A 23,673-nucleotide genomic window follows, 5' to 3' on the forward strand; every position below is an offset into this window, starting at 1 on the left:
CAGCCCCATGAAGTGGTAGAGCTCTGGCAGACAGCCTCGTGACGTGGTAAAGCTCTGGCAGACAGCCTCATGACGTGCTAGAGCTCTGGCAGACAGCCTCATGACGTGGTAGAGCTCTGGCAGACAGCCTCATGACGTGGTAGCGCTCTGGCAGACAGCCTCATTAAGTGGTAGAGCTCTGGCAGACTGTATCATAAAATGGTAGAGCTCTGGCAGACAGCCTCATGACGTGGTAGAGCTCTGGCAGACAGCCTCATGAAATGGTAGAGCTCTGGCAGACAGCCTCATGACGTGGTAGAGCTCTGGCAGACAGCCTCATGAAGTGGTAGAGCCCTGGCAGACAGCCTCATGAAGTGGTAGAGCTCTGGCAGACAGCCTCATGACGTGGTAGAGCTCTGGCAGACAGCCTCATGACGTGGTAGAGCTCTGGCAGACAGCCCCATGAAGTGGTAGAGCTCTGGCAGACAGCCTCATGACGTGGTAAAGCTCTGGCAGACAGCCTCATGACGTGCTAGAGCTCTGGCAGACAGCCTCATGACGTGGTAGAGCTCTGGCAGACAGCCTCATGACGTGGTAGCGCTCTGGCAGACAGCCTCATTAAGTGGTAGAGCTCTGGCAGACTGTATCATAAAATGGTAGAGCTCTGGCAGACAGCCTCATGACGTGGTAGAGCTCTGGCAGACAGCCTCATGAAATGGTAGAGCTCTGGCAGACAGCCTCATGACGTGGTAGAGCTCTGGCAGACAGCCTCATGAAGTGGTAGAGCTCTGGTAGACTGTATTATGAAGTGGTAGAGCCCTGGCAGACAGCCCCACGAAGAGGTAGAGCTCTGGCAGACTGTATCATGACGTGGTAGAGCTCTGGCAGACAGCCTCATGAAGTGGTAGAGCTCTGGCAGACAGCCTCATGAAGTGATAGAGCTCTGGCAGACAGCCTCATGAAGTGGTAGAGCTCTGGCAGACTGTATCATGAAGTGGTAGAGCTCTGGCAGACAGCCTCATGAAGTGGTAGAGCTCTGGCAGACTGTATCATGAAGTGGTAGAGCACTGGCAAACTGTATCATGAAGTGGTAGAGCTCTGGCAGACAGCCTCATGACGTGGTAAAGCTCTGGCAGACAGCCTCATGACGTGGTAGAGCTCTGGCAGACTGTATCATGAAATGGTAGAGCTCTGGCAGACAGCCTCATGAAGTGGTAGAGCCCTGGCAGACAGCCTCATGAAGTGGTAGAGCTCTGGCAGACAGCCTCATGACGTGGTAGAGCTCTGGCAGACAGCCTCATGACGTGGTAGAGCTCTGGCAGACAGCCTCATGAAGTGGTAGTGCTCTGGCAGACAGCCTCATGACGTGGTAGAGCTGTGGCACAAGCGTAATATTCCTTCTAAAGTGCCGATTCCAAATCAGCCTTTTATGTAAATCCAGTCGATTTTGTGTGTGTGTGTGTTTGGTGTGTGTGTATTGGGCTGAAAAGATCACCTTAGCAGCAAGGAGTCAACATTGGTGGAAGACTAATCAAAGAGTAGGTTGTAATCGTGCTCTCTCTCTTCAAGACCATTTGCACCCTTCTGTTGGCATCATCGAGTGGGTTATGTGTCTTCTCAGTGGGTTATGTGTCTTCTCAGTGTGTTATGCGTCTTCTCAGTGGGTTATGCGTCTTCTCAGTGGGTTATGTGTCTTCACAGTGGGTTATGTGTCTTCTCAGTGGGTTATGTGTCTTCTCAGTGGGTTATGTGTCTTCTCAGTGGGTTATGTGTCTTCTCAGTGGGTTATGTGTCTTCTCAGTGGGTTATGTGTCTTCTCCGTGGGTTATGTGTCTTCTCAGTGGGTTATGTGTCTTCACAGTGGGTTATGTGTCTTCTCAGTGTGTTATGCGTCTTCTCAGTGTGTTATGCGTCTTCTCAGTGGGTAATGCGTCTTCTCAGTGGGTTATGCGTCTTCTCAGTGTGTTATGTGTCTTCACAGTGGGTTATGTGTCTTCTCAGTGGGTTATGTGTCTTCTCAGTGGGTTATGTGTCTTCTCAGTGGGTTATGTGTCTTCTCACAATTAGTTGTTCTGAGTCATGTGTGAAGAAAGACCAGAGTCGTGTTGAGTGGGGCACTCTGAAGCAAAACCTGTTGGGTAACACTTTCCTTAAAGCCTGTCCTGCAGGTACTATTCTTTATAACTTCTTATAAGCATGTATGATTTAAGCCTTTATAATGTCTTATAAAGGCTTAAATAAAGGTGTCGGTTCCAGATGCGTAGGTGTCAAAATGAGAATACTGAAAGAGATGGAGACCCGCACACTGTCAAAAATGAGGAATAAATCCAAAACTGAGGCTTAAATGCAAAAATAAAGATGTTTTATTTTGACATTATGGTGCAGAAAAGTTAGTAATTTAGTAATGATCAGTATGAGATGATAACAAGACATATAAGGGGGTCGCACATGACAAGTCTTACAACGCATTATACCTGCATCATAATGCACAATACCTACATCATAATGCATTATATCTGCAGGCTTAAACAGTTTGTTCCCTGTCTTAAACAACACCAAATGACGTGGACTTAGTGTTCTCCACTCCCCCAGGAATAAACCCTACAGGTGAATGACGTGGACTTAGTGTTCTCCACTCCCCCAGGAATAAACCCTACAGGTGAATGACGTGGACTTAGTGTTCTCCACTCCCCTAGGAATAAACCCTACAGGTGAATGACGTGGACTCAGTGTTCTCCACTCCCCCAGGAATAAACCCTACAGGTGAATGACGTGGACTCAGTGTTCTCCACTCCCCTAGAAATAAACCCTACAGGTCAAAGCATAATTCAGAATGTACACAGCACAATGAGCGCACAAACCACAAAACACTGAGTCACGGTAAAACAGTGTTTGGATTTAGTGAAGTAAAGTTCCTCAGAGTACTTGCAAACAAACAAACACACATAAATCTCCCAAGGCATAGCGTCTGTTAAGAACACAGTGAACAAGCGCAGACTGAGATGCTAATGCAGTCACAGGAGGTTGGTGCCACCTTAATTGGGGAGGACGGGCTCATGGTTATGGCTGGAGCGGAATCAGTGGAATGGTATCAAATACATCATTATACCCTGATGAAGACAGCTTGTCTGTCCAAAGCGTTGGTTATTAAATTATTGCATCTGAGCTCCTAGAGTGTGAGGCTCTCCTTTTCTTTTTAATGTGTTCTACTCTGCTAGCCAGCACCTCTCCTAAACAGGTGTTCTACTCTGTTACCCAGCACCTCTCCTAAACAGGTGTTCTACTCCGCTAGCCAGCACCTCTCCTAAACAGGTGTTCTACTCCTCTAGCCAACACCTCCCCTAAACAGGTGTTCTACTCTGCTAGCCAGCACCTCTCCTAAACAGGTGTTCTACTCCGCTAGCCAGCACCTCTCCTAAACAGGTGTTATACTCTGCTAGCCAGCACCTCTCCTAAACAGGTGTTCTACTCTGCTAGCCAGCACCTCTCCTAAACAGGTGTTCTACTCTGCTAGCCAGCACCTCTCCTAAACAGGTGTTCTACTCTGCTAGCCAGCACCTCTCCTAAACAGGTGTTCTACTCTGCTAGCCAGCACCTCTCCTAAACAGGTATTCTACTCCTCTAGCCAGCACCTCTCCTAAACAGGTGTTCTACTCTGCTAGCCAGCACCTCCCCTAAACAGGTGTTCTACTCTGCTAGCCAGCACCTCCCCTAAACAGGTGTTCTACTCTGCTAGCCAGCACCTCTCCTAAACAGGTGTTCTACTCCGCTAGCCAGCACCTCCCCTAAACAGGTGTTCTACTCTCCTAGCCAGCACCTCTCCTAAACAGGTGTTCTACTCCGCTAGCCAGCACCTCTCCTAAACAGGTGTTCTACTCCTCTAGCCAACACCTCTCCTAAACAGGTGTTCTACTCCGTTAGCCAGCACCTCGACCTAAACAGGTGTTCTACTCCGCTAGCCAGCACCTCTCCTAAACAGGTGTTCTACTCTGCTAGCCAGCACCTCTCCTAAACAGGTGTTCTACTCCGCTAGCCAGCACCTCTCCTAAACAGGTGTTCTACTCTGCTAGCCAGCACCTCTCCTAAACAGGTGTTCTACTCCGTTAGCCAGCACCTCGACCTAAACAGGTGTTCTACTCCGCTAGCCAGCACCTCCCCTAAACAGGTGTTCTACTCTGCTAGCCAGCACCTCTCCTAAACAGGTGTTCTACTCCGTTAGCCAGCACCTCGACCTAAACAGGTGTTCTACTCCGTTAGCCAGCACCTCCCCTAAACAGGTGTTCTACTCTGCTAGCCAGCACCTCGACCTAAACAAGTGTTCTACTCTGCTAGCCAGCACCTCTCCTAAACAGGTGTTCTACTCCGTTAGCCAGCACCTCTCCTAAACAGGTGTTCTACTCTGCTAGCCAGCACCTCTCCTAAACAGGTGTTCTACTCCTCTAGCCAGCACCTCTCCTAAACAGGTGTTCTACTCCGCTAGCCAGCACCTCTCCTAAACAGGTGTTCTACTCCGCTAGCCAGCACCTCTCCTAAACAGGTGTTCTACTCCGCTAGCCAGCACCTCTCCTAAACAGGTGTTCTACTCCGCTAGCCAGCTCCTCCCCTAAACAGGTGTTCTACTCCGCTAGCCAGCACCTCTCCTAAACAGGTGTTCTACTCCGCTAGCCAGCTCCTCCCCTAAACAGGTGTTCTACTCTGCTAGCCAGCACCTCTCCTAAACAGGTGTTCTACTCTGCTAGCCAGCTCCTCCCCTAAACAGGTGTTCTACTCCGCTAGCCAGCACCTCTCCTAAACAGGTGTTCTACTCTGCTAGCCAGCACCTCTCCTAAACAGGTGTTCTACTCTGCTAGCCAGCTCCTCCCCTAAACAGGTGTTCTACTCTGCTAGCCAGCACCTCTCCTAAACAGGTGTTCTACTCTGCTAGCCAGCACCTCTCCTAAACAGGTGTTCTACTCCTCTAGCCAGCACCTCTCCTAAACAGGTGTTCTACTCCGCTAGCCAGCACCTCCCCTAAACAGGTGTTCTACTCCGCTAGCCAGCTCCTCCCCTAAACAGGTGTTCTACTCTGCTAGCCAGCACCTCTCCTAAACAGGTGTTCTACTCTGCTAGCCAGCTCCTCCCCTAAACAGGTGTTCTACTCCGCTAGCCAGCACCTCTCCTAAACAGGTGTTCTACTCTGCTAGCCAGCACCTCTCCTAAACAGGTGTTTTACTCTGCTAGCCAGCTCCTCCCCTAAACAGGTGTTCTACTCTGCTAGCCAGCACCTCTCCTAAACAGGTGTTCTACTCTGCTAGCCAGCACCTCTCCTAAACAGGTGTTCTACTCCTCTAGCCAGCACCTCTCCTAAACAGGTGTTCTACTCCGCTAGCCAGCACCTCTCCTAAACAGGTGTTCTACTCTGTTACCCAGCACCTCTCCTAAACAGGTGTTCTACTCCGCTAGCCAGCACCTCTCCTAAACAGGTGTTCTACTCCTCTAGCCAACACCTCCCCTAAACAGGTGTTCTACTCTGCTAGCCAGCACCTCTCCTAAACAGGTGTTCTACTCCGCTAGCCAGCATCTCTCCTAAACAGGTGTTCTACTCTGCTAGCCAGCACCTCTCCTAAACAGGTGTTCTACTCTGCTAGCCAGCACCTCTCCTAAACAGGTGTTCTACTCTGCTAGCCAGCACCTCTCCTAAACAGGTGTTCTACTCTGCTAGCCAGCACCTCTCCTAAACAGGTGTTCTACTCTGCTAGCCAGCACCTCTCCTAAACAGGTGTTCTACTCTGCTAGCCAGCACCTCTCCTAAACAGGTATTCTACTCCTCTAGCCAGCACCTCTCCTAAACAGGTGTTCTACTCTGCTAGCCAGCACCTCCCCTAAACAGGTGTTCTACTCTGCTAGCCAGCACCTCTCCTAAACAGGTGTTCTACTCCGCTAGCCAGCACCTCCCCTAAACAGGTGTTCTACTCTGCTAGCCAGCACCTTTTCTAAACAGGTGTTCTACTCCGCTAGCCAGCACCTCTCCTAAACAGGTGTTCTACTCCTCTAGCCAACACCTCTCCTAAACAGGTGTTCTACTCCGTTAGCCAGCACCTCGACCTAAACAGGTGTTCTACTCCGCTAGCCAGCACCTCTCCTAAACAGGTGTTCTACTGTGCTAGCCAGCACCTCTCCTAAACAGGTGTTCTACTGCGCTAGCCAGCACCTCTCCTAAACAGGTGTTCTACTGTGCTAGCCAGCACCTCTCCTAAACAGGTGTTCTACTCCGTTAGCCAGCACCTCGACCTAAACAGGTGTTCTACTCCGCTAGCCAGCACCTCCCCTAAACAGGTGTTCTACTCTGCTAGCCAGCACCTCTCCTAAACAGGTGTTCTACTCCGTTAGCCAGCACCTCGACCTAAACAGGTGTTCTACTCTGTTAGCCAGCACCTCCCCTAAACAGGTGTTCTACTCTGCTAGCCAGCACCTCGACCTAAACAGGTGTTCTACTCTGCTAGCCAGCACCTCTCCTAAACAGGTGTTCTACTCTGCTAGCCAGCACCTCTCCTAAACAGGTGTTCTACTCCTCTAGCCAGCACCTCTCCTAAACAGGTGTTCTACTCCGCTAGCCAGCACCTCTCCTAAACAGGTGTTCTACTCCGCTAGCCAGCACCTCTCCTAAACAGGTGTTCAACTCCGCTAGCCAGCACCTCTCCTAAACAGGTGTTCTACTCCGCTAGCCAGCACCTCTCCTAAACAGGTGTTCTACTCCGCTAGCCAGCTCCTCCCCTAAACAGGTGTTCTACTCCGCTAGCCAGCACCTCTCCTAAACAGGTGTTCTACTCCGCTAGCCAGCTCCTCCCCTAAACAGGTGTTCTACTCCGCTAGCCAGCACCTCTCCTAAACAGGTGTTCTACTCTGCTAGCCAGCTCCTCCCCTAAACAGGTGTTCTACTCCGCTAGCCAGCACCTCTCCTAAACAGGTGTTCTACTCTGCTAGCCAGCACCTCTCCTAAACAGGTGTTCTACTCTGCTAGCCAGCTCCTCCCCTAAACAGGTGTTCTACTCTGCTAGCCAGCACCTCTCCTAAACAGGTGTTCTACTCTGCTAGCCAGCACCTCTCCTAAACAGGTGTTCTACTCCTCTAGCCAGCACCTCTCCTAAACAGGTGTTCTACTCCGCTAGCCAGCACCTCTCCTAAACAGGTGTTCTACTCCGCTAGCCAGCACCTCTCCTAAACAGGTGTTCTACTCCGCTAGCCAGCTCCTCCCCTAAACAGGTGTTCTACTCCGCTAGCCAGCACCTCTCCTAAACAGGTGTTCTACTCTGTTACCCAGCACCTCTCCTAAACAGGTGTTCTACTCCGCTAGCCAGCACCTCTCCTAAACAGGTGTTCTACTCCTCTAGCCAACACCTCCCCTAAACAGGTGTTCTACTCTGCTAGCCAGCACCTCTCCTAAACAGGTGTTCTACTCCGCTAGCCAGCATCTCTCCTAAACAGGTGTTCTACTCTGCTAGCCAGCACCTCTCCTAAACAGGTGTTCTACTCTGCTAGCCAGCACCTCTCCTAAACAGGTGTTCTACTCTGCTAGCCAGCACCTCTCCTAAACAGGTGTTCTACTCTGCTAGCCAGCACCTCTCCTAAACAGGTGTTCTACTCTGCTAGCCAGCACCTCTCCTAAACAGGTGTTCTACTCTGCTAGCCAGCACCTCTCCTAAACAGGTATTCTACTCCTCTAGCCAGCACCTCTCCTAAACAGGTGTTCTACTCTGCTAGCCAGCACCTCCCCTAAACAGGTGTTCTACTCTGCTAGCCAGCACCTCTCCTAAACAGGTGTTCTACTCCGCTAGCCAGCACCTCCCCTAAACAGGTGTTCTACTCTGCTAGCCAGCACCTTTTCTAAACAGGTGTTCTACTCCGCTAGCCAGCACCTCTCCTAAACAGGTGTTCTACTCCTCTAGCCAACACCTCTCCTAAACAGGTGTTCTACTCCGTTAGCCAGCACCTCGACCTAAACAGGTGTTCTACTCCGCTAGCCAGCACCTCTCCTAAACAGGTGTTCTACTGTGCTAGCCAGCACCTCTCCTAAACAGGTGTTCTACTGCGCTAGCCAGCACCTCTCCTAAACAGGTGTTCTACTGTGCTAGCCAGCACCTCTCCTAAACAGGTGTTCTACTCCGTTAGCCAGCACCTCGACCTAAACAGGTGTTCTACTCCGCTAGCCAGCACCTCCCCTAAACAGGTGTTCTACTCTGCTAGCCAGCACCTCTCCTAAACAGGTGTTCTACTCCTCTAGCCAGCACCTCTCCTAAACAGGTGTTCTACTCCGCTAGCCAGCACCTCTCCTAAACAGGTGTTCTACTCCGCTAGCCAGCACCTCTCCTAAACAGGTGTTCAACTCCGCTAGCCAGCACCTCTCCTAAACAGGTGTTCTACTCCGCTAGCCAGCACCTCTCCTAAACAGGTGTTCTACTCCGCTAGCCAGCTCCTCCCCTAAACAGGTGTTCTACTCCGCTAGCCAGCACCTCTCCTAAACAGGTGTTCTACTCCGCTAGCCAGCTCCTCCCCTAAACAGGTGTTCTACTCCGCTAGCCAGCACCTCTCCTAAACAGGTGTTCTACTCTGCTAGCCAGCTCCTCCCCTAAACAGGTGTTCTACTCCGCTAGCCAGCACCTCTCCTAAACAGGTGTTCTACTCTGCTAGCCAGCACCTCTCCTAAACAGGTGTTCTACTCTGCTAGCCAGCTCCTCCCCTAAACAGGTGTTCTACTCTGCTAGCCAGCACCTCTCCTAAACAGGTGTTCTACTCTGCTAGCCAGCACCTCTCCTAAACAGGTGTTCTACTCCTCTAGCCAGCACCTCTCCTAAACAGGTGTTCTACTCCGCTAGCCAGCACCTCTCCTAAACAGGTGTTCTACTCCGCTAGCCAGCACCTCTCCTAAACAGGTGTTCTACTCCGCTAGCCAGCTCCTCCCCTAAACAGGTGTTCTACTCCGCTAGCCAGCACCTCTCCTAAACAGGTGTTCTACTCCGCTAGCCAGCTCCTCCCCTAAACAGGTGTTCTACTCTGCTAGCCAGCACCTCCCCTAAACAGGTGTTCTACTCCGCTAGCCAGCACCTCTCCTAAACAGGTGTTCTACTCCGCTAGCCAGCACCTCTCCTAAACAGGTGTTCTACTCTGTTACCCAGCACCTCTCCTAAACAGGTGTTCTACTCCGCTAGCCAGCACCTCTCCTAAACAGGTGTTCTACTCCTCTAGCCAACACCTCCCCTAAACAGGTGTTCTACTCTGCTAGCCAGCACCTCTCCTAAACAGGTGTTCTACTCCGCTAGCCAGCATCTCTCCTAAACAGGTGTTCTACTCTGCTAGCCAGCACCTCTCCTAAACAGGTGTTCTACTCTGCTAGCCAGCACCTCTCCTAAACAGGTGTTCTACTCTGCTAGCCAGCACCTCTCCTAAACAGGTGTTCTACTCTGCTAGCCAGCACCTCTCCTAAACAGGTGTTCTACTCTGCTAGCCAGCACCTCTCCTAAACAGGTGTTCTACTCTGCTAGCCAGCACCTCTCCTAAACAGGTATTCTACTCCTCTAGCCAGCACCTCTCCTAAACAGGTGTTCTACTCTGCTAGCCAGCACCTCCCCTAAACAGGTGTTCTACTCTGCTAGCCAGCACCTCTCCTAAACAGGTGTTCTACTCCACTAGCCAGCACCTCCCCTAAACAGGTGTTCTACTCTGCTAGCCAGCACCTCTCCTAAACAGGTGTTCTACTCCGCTAGCCAGCACCTCTCCTAAACAGGTGTTCTACTCCTCTAGCCAACACCTCTCCTAAACAGGTGTTCTACTCCGTTAGCCAGCACCTCGACCTAAACAGGTGTTCTACTCCGCTAGCCAGCACCTCTCCTAAACAGGTGTTCTACTGTGCTAGCCAGCACCTCTCCTAAACAGGTGTTCTACTCCGCTAGCCAGCACCTCTCCTAAACAGGTGTTCTACTGTGCTAGCCAGCACCTCTCCTAAACAGGTGTTCTACTCCGTTAGCCAGCACCTCGACCTAAACAGGTGTTCTACTCCGCTAGCCAGCACCTCCCCTAAACAGGTGTTCTACTCTGCTAGCCAGCACCTCTCCTAAACAGGTGTTCTACTCCGTTAGCCAGCACCTCGACCTAAACAGGTGTTCTACTCTGTTAGCCAGCACCTCCCCTAAACAGGTGTTCTACTCTGCTAGCCAGCACCTCGACCTAAACAGGTGTTCTACTCTGCAGCACCTCTCCTAAACAGGTGTTCTACTCTGTTAGCCAGCACCTCTCCTAAACAGGTGTTCTACTCTGCTATCCAGCACCTCTCCTAAACAGGTGTTCTACTCCTCTAGCCAGCACCTCTCCTAAACAGGTGTTCTACTCCGCTAGCCAGCACCTCTCCTAAACAGGTGTTCTACTCCGCTAGCCAGCACCTCTCCTAAACAGGTGTTCTACTCCGCTAGCCAGCACCTCTCCTAAACAGGTGTTCTACTCCGCTAGCCAGCACCTCTCCTAAACAGGTGTTCTACTCCGCTAGCCAGCTCCTCCCCTAAACAGGTGTTCTACTCCGCTAGCCAGCACCTCTCCTAAACAGGTGTTCTACTCCGCTAGCCAGCTCCTCCCCTAAACAGGTGTTCTACTCCACTAGCCAGCACCTCTCCTAAACAGGTGTTCTACTCTGCTAGCCAGCTCCTCCCCTAAACAGGTGTTCTACTCCGCTAGCCAGCACCTCTCCTAAACAGGTGTTCTACTCTGCTAGCCAGCACCTCTCCTAAACAGGTGTTCTACTCTGCTAGCCAGCACCTCTCCTAAACAGGTGTTCTACTCTGCTAGCCAGCTCCTCCCCTAAACAGGTGTTCTACTCTGCTAGCCAGCACCTCTCCTAAACAGGTGTTCTACTCTGCTAGCCAGCACCTCTCCTAAACAGGTGTTCTACTCCTCTAGCCAGCACCTCTCCTAAACAGGTGTTCTACTCCGCTAGCCAGCACCTCTCCTAAACAGGTGTTCTACTCCGCTAGCCAGCACCTCTCCTAAACAGGTGTTCTACTCCGCTAGCCAGCTCCTCCCCTAAACAGGTGTTCTACTCCGCTAGCCAGCTCCTCCCCTAAACAGGTGTTCTACTCCGCTAGCCAGCACCTCTCCTAAACAGGTGTTCTACTCCGCTAGCCAGCTCCTCCCCTAAACAGGTGTTCTACTCTGCTAGCCAGCACCTCCCCTAAACAGGTGTTCTACTCCGCTAGCCAGCACCTCTCCTAAACAGGTGTTCTACTCCTCTAGCCAGCACCTCTCCTAAACAGGTGTTCTACTCTGCTAGCCAGCACCTCCCCTAAACAGGTGTTCTACTCCGCTAGCCAGCACCTCTCCTAAACAGGTGTTCTACTTTGCTAGCCAGCACCTCTCCTAAACAGGTGTTCTACTCTGCTAGCCAGCACCTCCCCTAAACAGGTGTTCTACTCTGCTAGCCAGCACCTCTCCTAAACAGGTGTTCTACTCTGCTAGCCAGCACCTCCCCTAAACAGGTGTTCTACTCCGCTAGCCAGTACCTCTCCTAAACAGGTGTTCTACTCTGCTAGCCAGCACCTCCCCTAAACAGGTGTTCTACTCCGTTAGCCAGCACCTCTCCTAAACAGGTGTTCTACTCTGCTAGCCAGCACCTCCCCTAAACATGTGTTCTACTCCGCTAGCCAGCACCTCTCCTAAACAGGTGTTCTACTCTGCTAGCCAGCACCTCCCCTAAACAGGTGTTCTACTCCGCTAGCCAGCACCTCTCCTAAACAGGTGTTCTACTCCGCTAGCCAGCTCCTCCCCTAAACAGGTGTTCTACTCCACTAGCCAGCACCTCTCCTAAACAGGTGTTCTACTCTGCTAGCCAGCACCTCCCCTAAACAGGTGTTCTACTCTGCTAGCCAGCACCTCTCCTAAACAGGTGTTCTACTCCTCTAGCCAGCACCTCCCCTAAACAGGTGTTCTACTCCGCTAGCCAGCACCTCTCCTAAACAGGTGTTCTACTCCTCTAGCCAGCACCTCCCCTAAACAGGTGTTCTACTCCGCTAGCCAGCACCTCTCCTAAACAGGTGTTCTACTCTGCTAGCCAGCATCTCTCCTAAACAGGTGTTCTACTCCTCTAGCCAACACCTCCCCTAAACAGGTGTGTGTTTCTTCCGCCTCCAGATCAAATACATCAAACATGGTTTCCATGGTTTCCATGTGTGTGATGCCATTCCATTCGCTCCGTTCCAGCCATTGTTATGAGCCGTCCTCCCCTCACCAGCCTCCACTGAATGCAGTCCCCAGTTAAAGATAAATAAACGAGACAAAGGAGCATTCAGCTGAAATAATTCCCCTGCTAACAAGAGCCTAATTACTGACAGAGACGGCAACATCTCGTTAACCCTGCCGACCTCTGTGTGTGGATAAAACGATGCATAGGTCACTACCTGATTCTCCGTCAGCCTCTTGTTGAACACTGCTATAACAAGTGTTCATTTCAGCTGAGTCTACATTGTATCGCAGCATATCCGGCATGGTGTTGGTGGTAGGCTACATTGTATCGCAGCATATCCGGCATGGTGTTGGTGGTAGGCTACATTGTATCGCAGCATATCCGGCATGGTGTTGGTGGTAGGCTACATTGTATCGCAGCATATCCGGCATGGTGTTGGTGGTAGGCTACATTGTATCGCAGCATATCCGGCATGGTGTTGGTGGTAGGCTACATTGTATCGCAGCATATCCGGCATGGTGTTGGTGGTAGGCTACATTGTATCGCAGCATATCCGGCATGGTGTTGGTGGTAGGTCACGTTGTATCGCAGCATATCCGGCATGGTGTTGGTGGTAGGCTACATTGTATCGCAGCATATCCGGCATGGTGTTGGTGGTAGGCTACATTGTATCGCAGCATATCCGGCATGGTGTTGGTGGTAGGTCACGTTGTATCGCAGCATATCCGGCATGGTGTTGGTGGTAGGTTACGTTGTATCGCAGCATATCCGGCATGGTGTTGGTGGTAGGTTACATTGAATAGGTACACAACTAAAGCACAACCCAAAACATTGTTCAGGCTCACTTACAACCACAGTACAGTTTCAACAGCATATAGATGATGAACTGTATATGGTTTTCCATAGCTTTGCCAATGTCATTATATAAAATGGTGAACAAAACAGGCCCTAAAATGGAGGACTTGTGGAACTCCTTTTGTGATGTCCGGGAAACTAGACATTTGACCGTCCACATGTACACGCAGAGTTCTGTCAGAGTCGATGAACCAATTAACGGATGGACACCATCTCACAAGGAAAATAATCACTGACTAATCAAAGAAATCCGATGACTTTTTTATCAGCATCTCATTTCATGGAGTTTGCCATGACTCTGAAGATGAGACCCTCTCGGCACCTGTTTTTACTTAATGCTTTATATCTTTATTGCTTTGGTTGTTGCTAGGAAACAACAATAAATTATATTGGGTTGTGAGGAATGACAGTGGCGGGTCAATTCAAAAAGTGGAAATGAGTATCGCTCCTGCAATCCAATCTAAGCCGAGGAGATGCATTCGAATCTTTTTGAATGATGTGGTTGTGGGCTTTTGAAGATGACTTTCTCTCTCCCCGACGCTACCTTCAAGTCTCCTATTGCATTCCAATAAGAGTGGGGCATCGCCAGGGGTGCAGTCTAGATGATGTTATGAAAAGGACCGTATACATACTAATAACTTCCTCCTCATGCCCTGGTTCTGACCTAAGCCTGTGCTGTGCATTCATCCAAGGTAATTGTATAGAGGTATCGAAAATAAATACTCCTTTCATGTTATACGCACTTATCAAAACTATATGAAAACATTGCTCATGATGCCAAACCAATATCAATGAAAACAGATGCCCCTTGATGCTCAGCTCAAACACAGGACAGGCATGGCCAATATGGCCAATATATGTCAAATATAGTGTCCGAAAAAAGTATATAGTATGAATAAGCTGGAAGTGTTGTTGTCCATTAGTTTATTCCAATTAGGGGAGGGGTGGTAGGGTTAGGGGAAAAAAATAAAGGAAGATATGTGTAAAAATATATATGTTGTATATATATTTACAGAAAATATATATGGGGGATTGGAAATGATGTAGACAATTACATTGATGGGAAGCCACAATCTATCTGCAATATTAAAGCTGATCTACCTCTTATTTTTTATTTTATTTTATTTATTTTAAAAAAGCGATTATAAATCAGAGTGGAGGGGAAAGATGCCACCTGTTGCTGGGCAGGGAAACAGCAAACCTACTTGTAAAGCCGTTGAGTGCCACTCTGCTCGGGTGGTAGAAGCCTCTCCGGCATTGGCACTTGTACTTGTCCAGCACGAATCCATGGCCGGCAATGGGCTTGCACTAGGGAGAGACGAGAGAGAGAGAGAAAGAGAGAGAGAGAGAGTGTTTATCTAAAAGGCATGTAAACAGGAGAGAGGGAAGAATGGAGGGAAGGTGACTCAGCCTTCTATTTGCTATGTGTTTTTCTAAAACGAAATGAAATACCCTGTGGCGCTGTAATGTGAAATTCTGTCAAAAACTGAAATATTTGGGTTGGTTATGTAACGACAGAACAGTCTTTTTTTTTTTCTCCTATTCAGGTCTGTGCTATTTGAAAAGGCACTCTCATATCCTATTCAAATCTCAACTCAACTGGCAGGCCGTAACTAACAGCCCTGGAATTCAGTTATTCAAACTTGTTTGCCTATTTACCTTTTTCATTTTTACATTAACGTTTACATTGTTTTGTCATAATGAAAGACAAACAGTATAGCTGATGCAGACATTAATCAAGACAACACAGAGTATCAGGTTAACCTTAAAGGTAGACTCAGTGATATGACCTAGATGCAGAAAGTAAACAGCATAGTGGGTCTATTTCCACAACAACTAAGAGCGGTGAAGCGCGAGGCTCAACTTCTCCTCTGTTTTGATCCCGCTATTACCACGCTGTACACAGCTTGAAGCGAACCCATGCACATGTGCAGATACTGTGTGTGACGGTGTGAGAGTGAAGTGTTGCATCTCTCTCATCTCAATATCTCCGGTGCTGCCCGTGGCAACGTCATTTTGCTGAGTCTGCCTCTAAAGCATCCTGACAAAATGTCTCTACAACACTGTCAAAAGACACACTGCATCTGACGTAGAATTGCATACAGTTTAATCCACTTTCCCTAAAGAGAACTGGCATAATGTTTTTATGAGAAAACGGTTAAAGCCAAACTGCACCTTATTCCACTCACTATGGGACAACAATGTCCATAAAAAAATGTAATAGGCTTATTTTATTTTATCTGCATGCCTATTTAGTTTATTTAGTCTTGTTATTAGTATTTTATATATTTCCAAAGTTACTTATTTGATTGCTTTCCAATGTTACTTATTTGATTACTATGTCACTTTTGTCGCCATTGCACTGTGTGAGAATGCTATTCTCCTACATGAGAATGCTATTCATTGACTACAGCTCAGTGTTCAACACCATAGTGCCCTCAAAGCTCATTACTAAGCTAAGGACCCTGGGACTAAACACCTCCCTCTGCAACTGGATCCTGGACTTCCTGACGGGACGCCCCCAGGTGGTAAGGGTAGGTAACAACACATCTGCCACGCTGATCCTCAACACGGGAGCCCCTCAGGGGTGTCCCGTACTCCCTGTTCACCCATGACTGCATGGTCAGGCACGACTCCAACACCATCATTAAGTTTGCCGACGACACAACAGTGGTAGGCCTGATCACCAACAACGATGAGACAGCCTATAGGGAGGAGGTCAGAGACCTGGCCGTGTGGTGCCAGGATAACAAACTCTCCCTCAACGTGATCAAGACAAAGGAGATGATTGTGGACTGCAGGAAAAGGAGGAGCGAGCACGCCCCCATTCTCATCAACGGGGCTGTAGTGGAGCAGGTTGAGAGCTTCAAGTTCCTTGGTGTCCATCCACATCACCAACAAACTATCATGGTCCAAACACACCAAGACAGTTGTGAAGAGGGAACGACAAAGCCTATTCCTCCTCAGGAGACTGAAAAGATTTGGCGTGGGTCCTCAGATCCTCAAAAAGTTCTACAGCTGCACCATCGAGAGCATCCTGACTGGTTGCATCACTGCCTGGTATGGCACTGCTCGGCCTCCGACCGCAAGGCACTACAGAAGGTAGTGCGTATGGCCCAGTACATCACTGAGGCCAAGCTTCCTGCCATCCAGGACATCTATACCAGGCGGTGTCAGAGGAAGGCCCTAAAAATTGTCAAAGACTCCAGCCACCCTAGTCATAGACTGTTCCCTCTGCTACAGCATGGTAAGCGTTACCGGAGTGCCAAGTCTAGGTCCAAAAGACTTCTTAACAGCTTCTACCCCCAAGCCATAAGACTCCTGAACAGCTAATAAAATGGCTACCGGGACTATTTGCATTGCCCCCCTCTTTTACGCTGCTGCTACTCTCTGTTTATTATCTATGCATAGTCACTTTAACTCTACCTACATGTACATATTACCTAAATTACCAACTAACCTGTGCCCCTGCACATTGACTCTGTACCGGTAACCCCTGTATACAGCCTCACTACTGTTAATTTACTTCTTCTCTTTAATTATTTAATTTAATTTTAATTTAATGTTTTACTTAACACATATTTTTCTTAAAACTGCATTGTTGGTTAAGGGCTTGTAAGTAAGCATTTCACTGTAAGGTCTACACCTGTTGTATTCGGCGCATGTGACAAATACGATTTGATTTGATTTGAAGCCTTCAAGTACCTGACAATAACATTGGATTTGACTGGATTTGATTTGTGTTCGCCAGTGGATCGAGGTGACCAGGACTGGCCCCCATTATCTGATATATTACACACATAATAATTTACAGTCCTTTTCTACAAACCTTTTTCAACAGGCATCCAATATATCTTAAATAATAAAAATATATGAATATATTAAAATAAGTGGCGATAGGGAGTAGGCATGCCGCTGGCTTGATGCTGGAAAAAGCGTCTTGCCTCCGACTGGCAGCTGTAGTGTCACCGGTCAGGAGAAGGGCAGGTGAAGGATGGGTGAAGGGCAGGTGAAGGATGGGTGAAGGGCAGGTGAAGGGTGGGTGAAGGGCAGGTGAAGGGTGGGTGAAGGGCAGGTGAAGGGTGGGTGAAGGGCAGGTGAAGAGTGGGTGAAGAGCAGGTGAAGGATGGGTGAAGGGCAGGTGAAGGATGGGTGAAGGGCAGGTGAAGGGTGGGTGAAGGGAAGGTGAAGGATGGGTGAAGGGCAGGTGAAGGGTGGGTGAAGGGCAGGTGAAGGGTGGGTGAAGGGCAGGTGAAGGGTGGGTGAAGAGCAGGTGAAGGGTGGGTGAAGGGCAGGTGAAGGGTGGGTGAAGGGCAGGTGAAGGGTGGGTGAAGGGCAGGTGAAGGGTGGGTGAAGGGTGGGTGAAGGGCAGGTGAAGGGTGGGTGAAGGGCAGGTGAAGGGTGGGTGAAGGGCAGGTGAAGGGTGGGTGAAGGGTGGGTGAAGGGCAGGTGAAGGGTGGGTGAAGGGCAGGTGAAGGGTGGGTGAAGGGTGGGTGAAGGGTGGGTGAAGGGTGGGTGAAGGGTGGGTGGGCTGTTTGAGGAAAACTGCACATGAACGGCAGGAGCACGGCTGCCGCTTGACAAATCTGTTGCACGGCACTCGACCACTCTGGAGGGAATCCGGCCTCCTGAGTTCTCATTGCTAACTGGGTTAACGCCAGATTTGTTTAATATCAAAGAGGTACTACCAAAAACGATGTAAACAATATTCCAGTATGCCATTATCCCAAGCAATAATAATAATATGCCGTTTAACAGACGCTTTTATCCAAAGCGACTTACAGTCATGCGTGCATACATTTTTTTTGTGTATGGGTGGTCCTGGGGATCGAACCCACTACCTTGGCATTACAAGCGCCGTGCTCTACCAGCTGAGCTACAGAGGACCACATAAGCAAATAATAGCCCTTGATTTCTGCATCGCACATAATATAATTATTCAGACACTGGGAGCGATTTGTCTAAATGAACTCCTCTTAACACTGTTAAAGACGTCCTCCAGCAATTTTTGTTACTTCTGCTGTTGAAAAGCGATATCCCAAGTATAAATATAGTAAAGTACACACATTCAAGGCAAAGAAAATATGTTTTGAGCAAAATAGTGTTTTTTTAAGGAGTAAGCCATTCAAGGAGTTGGTCTGATTGTCAGATGTGATGTCATCAGCCTCCTCATTGCTTGAGGAGCAATAGAGAACAAAAGAGGAAAGCCCCCCCCCCCTTGTGCCATGTCATGATGATACCTGGAACACCTATTGAGATGTGCCTTTGGTTCAGTACATCAGCTGATAAATGAGGTGAAAAGGAGACTGGAGTGCCACTTTAAATAAGTATTTTCTTCTGACTTGCGAATCCCGAGCAAACGCCCCTATAATAATCCTGAGAACAGCGTCAGAGGAAATAACACGCCTTTGCCAAGTTGCAGGAATCTAATCAATATCTAAATTAAGAGTTAAGACCTTGTTTGCAGAATTTAAATTCACTGCATAACTCCAGCTTGCTTAAACATGAACCATCTGGATCGACTGGGAGAAAACACTTCCTTAAACATGAACCATCTGGATCGACTGGGAGAAAACACTTCCTTAAACATGAACCATCTGGATCGACTGGGGGAAAACACTTCCTTAACGGTGCAGTTTGGAGCTCCGTCCCAAATAGATTTGCAGTGAATTTGACATGAATGCTCATGAATAGTGGATTATACTGTGTGATTGCATTATGTAGGCTTTGAGACAGGGGCGGCAGGTAGCTTAGTGGTTAAGAGCATTGTGCCAGTAACCGAAAGGTCGCTGGTTATAATCCCCGAGCCGACTAGGTGAAAAATCTGTCGATGTGCCCTTGAGCAAGGCACTTAACCCTAATTGCTCCTGTAAGTTGCTCTGGATAAGAGCGTCTGCTAATGGACAAAAAAAAAAAGAAAAAAAAAAGACATTGGTGATGTAGAGGAACTGGGGTATGGTTTGAAGGAAGGGAACTCAAACCTATACGTGTTACTTTGATCCATTGTTTTTGAGCCTAGATAACTCCCCATTCACCACTAGGCTTATTCTACTGGTGAAAACAGACAGATGAAACGTTAAACTCTACTGTATTTCGGGGAAAATCACCAATGTTTTGAGGAAGCAGTCTTAGATATCCCGACAACTTGATCATCACTTTGTTTCTTACTGGGATAACAGTTCACACCTGTATTTGCTGCATATTGATGTCAGAAAATGAGGAACGGTTGATTTGATACTGTGCCTTAATTCATAGATCATCTTCCAGGTGTATTGAAAGCTAAGGGAAACTAGTTCAGGGCCAAGCTGCTAGTCCTTTTGGAGCAGGTGGCAGAACTGGTCTCCCATGAGGTTCCGAGAGTCATACTCCACAAACTTCCAACATCTGCAGAGAGCGCACGAGGACGACATGATAATATCCTCTACCGCCCAGCAGGGGAGTGTGGGTAAATAAACCCACCAGCTTTATTGTGGACTTATTTTGTGCTTACTTTAGCTCTGAAGGAGAAACTCATTAAGATAACGCCCACCAAGGAACATGAAGCGCATGGAGGATGAAAAATGACGCTTATTGTGGGATTATCGAGGTCTATGGAAGAATTGTTGTATTTATATCAACCTGAAAGAACTGTTTGTGTTGATATGTGCACAGTGACCTGACGTATGTTTTTTTTCAGGGTGCATCTGGACAACACATTAATCTCTCTTGCCATCTGCAGTGTGTTCAAATGATTGATGTGGGTCCTGGTTGTGTCGTGTGTGTCATACATGAGACTTTAAAAGCGTGCATCGAGGCTCTTAACAGTGAATAACTTAACCTAGCACATCTGGTGCAGCGAACCGCCTTGGAGCATTTTCTTGTGCCTCTCCATGCATCACTAATCAGGGACGTCTTTCATACACTCGCCTCCAGGCTGGTGTTAAATGGTGCCAGGGTCCACACTCGACTCCAGGCTGGAGTTAAATGGTACCAGGGACTACACTCTGCTCCAGGCTGGAGTTAAATGGTGCCAGGGACTACACTCGGCTCCAGGCTGGAGTTAAATGGTGCCAGGGACTACACTCGGCTCCAGGCTGGTGTTAAATGGTGCCAGGGACTACACTCGGCTCCAGGCTGGAGTTAAATGGTGCCAGGGACTACACTCTGCTCCAGGCTGGTGTTAAATGGTGCCAGGGACTACACTCTGCTCCAGGCTGGTGTTAAATGGTACCAGGGACTACACTCGGCTCCAGGCTGGAGTTAAATGGTGCCAGGGACTACACTCGGCTCCAGGCTGGTGTTAAATGGTACCAGGGACTACACTCGGCTCCAGGCTGGAGTTAAATGGTACCAGGGACTACACTCTGCTCCAGGCTGGAGTTAAATGGGGCCAGGGACTACACTCGGCTCCAGGCTGGAGTTAAATGGTGCCAGGGACTACACTCGGCTCCAGGCTGGAGTTAAATGGTACCAGGGACTACACTCTGCTCCAGGCTGGAGTTAAATGGGGCCAGGGACTACACTCGGCTCCAGGCTGGAGTTAAATGGTGCCAGGGACTACACTCGGCTCCAGGCTGGAGTTAAATGGGGCCAGGGACTACACTCGGCTCCAGGCTGGTGTTAAATGGTACCAGGGACTACACTCAGCTCCAGGCTGGTGTTAAATGGTGCCAGGGACTACACTCGGCTCCAGGCTGGAGTTAAATGGGGCCAGGGACTACACTCGGCTCCAGGCTGGAGTTAAATGGTGCCAGGGACTACACTCGGCTCCAGGCTGGAGTTAAATGGGGCCAGGGACTACACTCGGCTCCAGGCTGGAGTTAAATGGTGCCAGGGCCTGCCGTTTTTTTCCTTCTGGAATTATGAAAATGTGAGAATTAGCCTTTTGATATGCCACAGTTTGATACATCCCATTCATCTTTCTGAAGACCCAAAGGGAGAGAGTAATATTAGGTGCCCAAGCTACTTCTGGAACATGTTTGCAGACGTATTGTGAAACAGACAAGAAAAGCTCAACCCGTGAAATCTTAATTCAACCATGATAATACTTCTAAGGGAGAACAGAAAAGTTAACATTAATCTCGGTGAAAGCGCCACGTGGTCAAAATGGTTGGAGTCAGACTAGGATCTTAAAATGTTATTGCACATCATCATGTACATTGGTTCACCAATCAGGGCCTTGATGGACCATGAAACAACGTCCCAAGAACATTCAGGGGACCATGATGGACCATGACACAACGTCCCGAGAACATTCAGGGGACCATGATGGACCATGACACAACGTCCCGAGAACATTCAGGGGACCATGATGGACCATGACACAACGTTCCGAGAACATTCAGGGGACCATGATGGACCATGAAACAACGTCCCGAGAACATTCAGGGGACCATGAACTAACATCCCATGAAAGTCCTAAAAACGTCCTCTTGGTTAAAGGGGCAGTCTGCAGTTGCTACATACATTTTTGGACTAATGAATTTATTAAATGTACCCATTAATTCTTTGAGAATATAACTTATTAATGCCTCATGAGTTTATTTCAAATATAAGCTTGTTTGACAGCAAATATAAACAAACCATATTTAGCCTCAAAACATGGTTAAAACTATATTTTTTATATAATGGATGGTCAGTACTTGCATCCATAGCTCTGTCTATGAATTTGAGAGTGGTTACATTTCTCCAGGCCCATCCCTCAGCCTTTTAATTAATGATCCAGAGGTTTTGTATAATTTCAGCCAGTGGTTTTGAAACGGGTCCACGTGTCCCTGAAAATGGTGCACAATTGTGTACTACGTCATTAAATTTAGTATGATATGTTACGTCCTGCAATTTGTTTGATATGTTACGAATTCCAATTCATACAATATGTTATGAATTTGTAAGTGCTTAACCCTAACGTTCCCAAGATCACAGCAAAAACCGGCTTTTCATTTATCTGTTTTTCATGTCCAGCCCTTATATTTAGCCTCACAATTAAGTGTTTTACCATTTTCTTTTCAGGACAACCAGAGATACAAGTAGAACACAAAACAATTTGACATAAACTGTTGCATTCATGAGTATTATTGACAAATGTCAATAAAAAACAAGTTCAGTCAAAACAAAAACTGGATGAAAATGAATTGATATGAATGCTGTGAGTACAGAAATGGTTTGCTCACTGGGAAATGAATATCCAACTAGTCAGTGACAACTGTGTGGAGTTTGGAATTTGTGACAGCAACTATGTGAGTTTATTACAGTATCCCAGACACTATGTTCTAGGATTTCCTCTGATCTTCTCTGTAGAAGAACCCCTTACCTTCTAACGACTCAGTATCCTAGACACTATGTTCTAGGATTTCCTCTGATCTTCTCTGTAGAAGAACCCCTTACCTTCTAACGACTCAGTATCCCAGACACTATGTTCTAGGATTTCCTCTGATCTTCTCTGTAGAATAACCCCTTACCTTCTAACCACTCTTGTGTAGCCTGTGAGAGTCATAGCTTTTAATATTTGAAACCTCAAACCATTCGGACTCTACAGACGTTTTTGTATGAAAGACCTGGTCCCGGGTCCCTTCGCAATCTGCCCTTGCCTCACAAACACCACTCTAGCTCAGCCCCCCGTTAATCACACAGACTCATGGTTGGTATCTACGGATACAGAATAAATAATCAAATGGTACAACCTAAAAGTCTGTAGCTCAAACACAATGTTTAAAAGGGGTTAGAAGTCCAAGACGCGCAGGCGATATGGTGGGACTCATTGGGTTAAGATCCCGGACTGCATCTTTAATAGGGTGAAAGTCTCAGTGCACTCGTTTCAGCTTCAGCTATACGTTTATAACATTTTGCGGCAGAGGATACAATATTCTTATCTCTCGTCATGAGCGCAAGTATAATTTGGATGGGCCTCAGAATGTCCCCAGAATGCACCAGAACCATACCTCCAAATTATCTTTGTGTTGAACCCTAATTGGACCAAAAACCATGTGGGAATGATGTGACACACAGGGACGTAGTAGCCGGGGGGGCTAAAGATAATCCATCCACCTGACAGGTGTGGCATATCAAGAAGCTGATTAAACAGAATGAGGAGTATTTCTGTCTGTAATAAAGCCCTTTTGTGGGGAAAAACTCATTCTGATTGGCTGGGCCTGGCTCCCCAGTGGGTGGACCTGGCTCCCAAGTGGGTGTGTCTATGCCCTCCCAGGCCCACCCATGGCTGCACTCCTGCCCAGACATGTGAAATCCATAGATTAGGACCTAATGAATTTATTTAAATTGACAGATTTCCTTATATGAACTCAGCAAATTGTTACGTGTTGCGTTTATATTTTTGTTCAGTATAAATGCTTAATTAAGAGTCTCGGTTGTGTTTTAGCTATACATGCCATGATAAACTCGTCAAGCACTGAGAGTACAGTACATCTGGAAAAGGGACCATTACATGCAAATCGCTTATAAACGGAAGAGGACAAAAAGTACAGAGAGGAAAAGAGACGTTGACATTAGTGTTTCATAAGGAAGACGAACCTCTGTTATCCGCTGTGGGTCACTTAGCCCCACACAGTCAGGTCCAGGAGGCCCAAGACAATAAGGATAATCTGGTGTTCTGTTGACAGCCTCTTTAATATTGCTGTGGCAGCCGCCGAGCTGCAGACGCT

General features: G+C 48.1%; 1 protein-coding gene across 1 annotated transcript in view; it reads right to left on the reverse strand.

Annotated features, from left to right (window-relative positions):
- The window catches only part of LOC311146520 (metabotropic glycine receptor-like), a gene marked incomplete at both ends in the record, with an annotated part of 105,037 nt that overhangs the window by 52,230 nt on the left and 29,134 nt on the right, over positions 1-23,673 (reverse strand). The window contains one exon of the mRNA XM_084183037.1: positions 14,242-14,344. Coding sequence (XP_084039163.1) covers positions 14,242-14,344 — 103 coding nt within the window. The remainder of the gene's footprint in view (positions 1-14,241; positions 14,345-23,673) is intronic.

The sequence above is a fragment of the Coregonus lavaretus genome (assembly GCF_964263955.1).
Source record: "Coregonus lavaretus genome assembly, chromosome: 19".
Taxonomy (NCBI): Eukaryota; Metazoa; Chordata; class Actinopteri; order Salmoniformes; family Salmonidae; genus Coregonus; species Coregonus lavaretus.